Below are 3,447 nucleotides of genomic sequence, written 5' to 3'. Positions count from 1 at the left end.
ACAACTTTATGAAATCAAACTAACATGGAAAGCACACATACACAGAGATTCAAAATTTGCACTCTGCCTGATGTTCTGATTGGCTGCTGACAAAAGCCATCTCAACGCTATTGCATGAAGAGTTTCCTGGGAGCGAAGAAGAAAGAAAGGGTGCAAGAAAGAGGGAATATAGTGTGAAGAAAATCAAAAAAATGTCCATGTATGCCTCTTTCATCAATACAAATTAGAGATGGGGATATTCGGATTCATATATGAATCCGAATATCCCCAAGTCAACTGGATCTAATGAGGGTCCAGACCCTGGGACCAGACTGTCCACTCACACGTCTTGCTGCAGCACCGGTTCCACTCATCCTGCCAGTGGTGCCCAGAGCATCACTCTCTTCCTGCTTGGCTGGCCACTCAGCAGCTGTGTGGGGAGGCTCATCCTCCTGCCCCCTGCCTGGAGTGACCAGCCGAGCAAGAACAGAGTGGCACTCAGGGTACCATTAGTAAGATGAGGAGGACCAGTGCTGCAGCAAGATCTGTGTGTGGATGGTCTGGTCCCACAAGAGCCTTGTTAAATTAAGCTCTGTTGGGATATTTGTATACAAATACGAATATCCCAATTTCTAATAGAAATCATTTGTTTTAGGTGCTAGATGTTGATTATCAGTGAAACAATATTTAAAGACCCATCAGTACTCTTCATCCAACTATCTTTGGTAGACCTTAAATTAATGGTACTTCAGCCACCAGACCTCAACAGCTGAGTCTAAGACCTTGGAGTAGGAAAGACAAGTTAGATAGATTTATGAAGTAAAGCATACACTCTCCATTCCCCATTGCACCCACTGAGCATTTCCCTTAGTTTTTCTCTCTCTTTCCCCACTTCTCATAATAATGGTCAAATGCAAAATTCAAGATGAGGCGTCCATTGAGATTCTGTTCCATCCTGTCAATGCCTTTGGTTCTTTGCTCCACCCAATGGTCACCCCAGAAATGCACAAATGCCTTGACTTGGCTCCCATTTACACCTCTAGCCAAAGAGACTGCATATTGTCACTAACACGATACTTCTCTAGTGTTTTATTCTCCTTCTTAATTGTTCCCTGCTGTTTAACTCAGGCTTCAACAAAATTATATAGCATTTGGGGAAAAAGAAGCAACCCAGTAACCCAGCATTAGAGGCTATGAAAAAGAACACTTCGAACTCTACTATGTGCTTTCCTTTGGCAGTCAAATAGACTGGAACAAAGCACATCCAAATGATACAAAATACCCCCATGCTGAATGTGATCAGTGTGGATTCATTGAAACCGTCCGGCAGCTTCCGGGCAAAAAAAGCCACAGTGAAGCTGATAAAGGCTATCAAGCCCGTGAAGCTCAGTTCAGAAAAAAGTATTTGGAATGATGATGCATTGCACCACAGGATTATTTCTTCTGGCAATGAATGAATGTCAGTATCAGGAAATGGGGGAGAGGTCACCAGCCACACAAGGCAAACAGTCACTTGAAGAGTAGAGCAGGCAAGAATAATAAAACTGGCCAGTTTCTTCCCTACCCACTTTTTGATCCTTGATCCTGGCTGCATAGCCTTGAAAGCTAGGACAACTGTAATAGTTTTTGCCAACAATGTAGAAACAGTGACAGTGAAGATAATATCAGAGGTCATACTTTGGAGGATACATGTCGCTGTCTCAGGTCGGCCAATGAACAGAAATGTACAAAGGAAGCAAAGGAGGAGAGAGATGAGAAGAGTGTAGGTAAGGTCTTGGTTGTTGGCTTTAACGATGGGAGTGTTGTGGTACTTCATAAATATTCCTAGGACCAGAGATGTTATCAGCACCAATGAAAGTGCAAAAATAGCTAAAGTGATGCCCAGAGGTTCCTCATAAGATAAGAAAGTTATTCTCTTGGGAACACAGGAGTTCTGGTCCTTATTTGGATAATGGTCATCTGGACATCTAGCACAGTAAGCCACGTCTGAGGAAAGAAAAGTAAAAGAAGAGCATTGGTGGAGGAAGCACCAAAAAGAGCATCTTTAATTGAGCCAACTGGAGACAAGGACTTGGAAGACCCAGGAGCCTATAAGTGCCCGACAATGGAAGGTAAAGGTAAAGGTTCCCCTGGACAATTTTTGTCCAGTCATGTTTGAGTCTAGGGGGTGGTGCTCATCCCTGTTTCCAAGCCATAGAGTCAGCGTTTGTCTGAAGACAATCTTCTGTGATCACATGGCCAGTGCGACTTAGACACGGAACACTGTTACCTTCCCATCGAGGTGGTCCCTATTTATCTACCCGCATTTGCATGCTTTCAAACTGCTAGGTTGGTGGGAGCTGGGACAAGTGACCGGCGCTCACTCCGTCACGTGGATTTGACCTTACAGCTGATCTACAGACCTTACAGCACAGAGGCTTCTGCGGTTTAACCTGCAGCGCCACCACGTTCCTTACCTGACAATGGAAGCCCTCCTCAAAGGTCGTTAGCTAGCTGGAGTCTGTGTGGAAAACTAGATCCCAGCTACATATGGTACTATGGAATGCACCAACCCTGTGAAAAGAACTTGGGCCAGGAAAAGGACTGGACTTACCATAGGTTTAATAAAGTTAATTCAGCCCTCCAATGAGCTGTTGGGTTGGGTACATCAGAGACTCAGCCTATCCTTGTATTCCATTCTCTTACTTCAATAAAGTTCAGTTCGAGTAGTATCGAGAACCTTGGTTTTATTGATATGTGCTCACCACTAAAATGCTCACCTTCCTCACCAGACACCCATCCTTTGGGACACTGAATGCAATCATAGCAGCAAAACATCTCTCCCTCTTTCCTCTTCTTCCTATAACCAGCTTGACATTTGGCACTGCACACTGAAGATGGCTGTACCTGTCCACCAATGAAAAAAAGAAGAGTAACTGTCTTCAAAAGAATAGTTTTAGAATCTCATGAGCCCTATACAAATATTCAGCCTAAGTGAATGTAGGATTGAAAGGGATGGGGACATGCCTGTAAACCTGTCCTTTCCATTCCAACCTCAACTGGAAGTCCTATAGAATCTTCTTCTGTACCATAAGCTCATTGAACTGAATATGCTTGCTGCATTTCTGTGATCTGCAATCTCTCTTAACCAGGCTACTGGTCACAGCAAAGCAAAGCAAAGAGCAAAGTGTGCTGCTTATATACCGCCCCATAGTGCTACAAGCACTCTCTGGGCGGTTTACAAGTTAATTATGCAGGCTACACATTGCCCCCCCCAGCGACCTGGGTACTCATTTTACCGACCTCGGAAGGACAGAAGGCTGAGTCAACCTTGAGCCAGCTACCTGGGATTGAACCCCAGGTTGTGAGCACAGTTTTGGCTGCAGTTCAGCGGTTTAACCACTGCGCCACGAGGCTCATTAGAAATACCATAATTACATCCAGGAAAGAAACACAAATGATTCTTAAAAAGAACCACATCCACATAAA

The 3,447-nt window shown here is 44.3% G+C and overlaps 1 protein-coding gene across 1 annotated transcript; it reads right to left on the bottom strand.

Annotated features, from left to right (window-relative positions):
* Positions 1 to 869: 869 nt before the first annotated feature.
* Positions 870 to 3,006, bottom strand: LOC144583839 (vomeronasal type-2 receptor 26-like). The gene is made up of 3 exons (XM_078378738.1): positions 2,986 to 3,006; positions 2,739 to 2,865; positions 870 to 1,965 (listed from the first exon to the last, which is right to left on the bottom strand). The coding sequence occupies exons 1-3, from the start codon at positions 3,004 to 3,006 to the stop codon at positions 1,061 to 1,063; spliced, it is 1,053 nt and encodes a 350-aa protein (XP_078234864.1). The 3' UTR covers positions 870 to 1,060.
* Between the last annotated feature and the right edge of the window lie 441 nt (positions 3,007 to 3,447).

The sequence above is a fragment of the Pogona vitticeps genome, chromosome 6, assembly GCF_051106095.1.
Source record: "Pogona vitticeps strain Pit_001003342236 chromosome 6, PviZW2.1, whole genome shotgun sequence".
Taxonomy (NCBI): Eukaryota; Metazoa; Chordata; class Lepidosauria; order Squamata; family Agamidae; genus Pogona; species Pogona vitticeps.
Note: the sequence above shows the minus strand (reverse complement) of the source record. Positions and strands in the feature narration are given on the sequence as shown.

What these genes read in the sequence shown, in the direction of transcription:
- LOC144583839 (XM_078378738.1), bottom strand. Translation starts at nt 3,006, where the DNA reads ATGGAAAGGACAGGTTTACAG. An exon ending in TGGAAAGGACAGGTTTACAG is followed by an intron (nt 2,866 to 2,985) that starts GCATGTCCCCAT and finishes ATTGGTGGACAG; the next exon opens with GTACAGCCATCTTCAGTGTG. An exon ending in ATGGGTGTCTGGTGAGGAAG is followed by an intron (nt 1,966 to 2,738) that starts GTGAGCATTTTA and finishes TTCTTTCCTCAG; the next exon opens with ACGTGGCTTACTGTGCTAGA.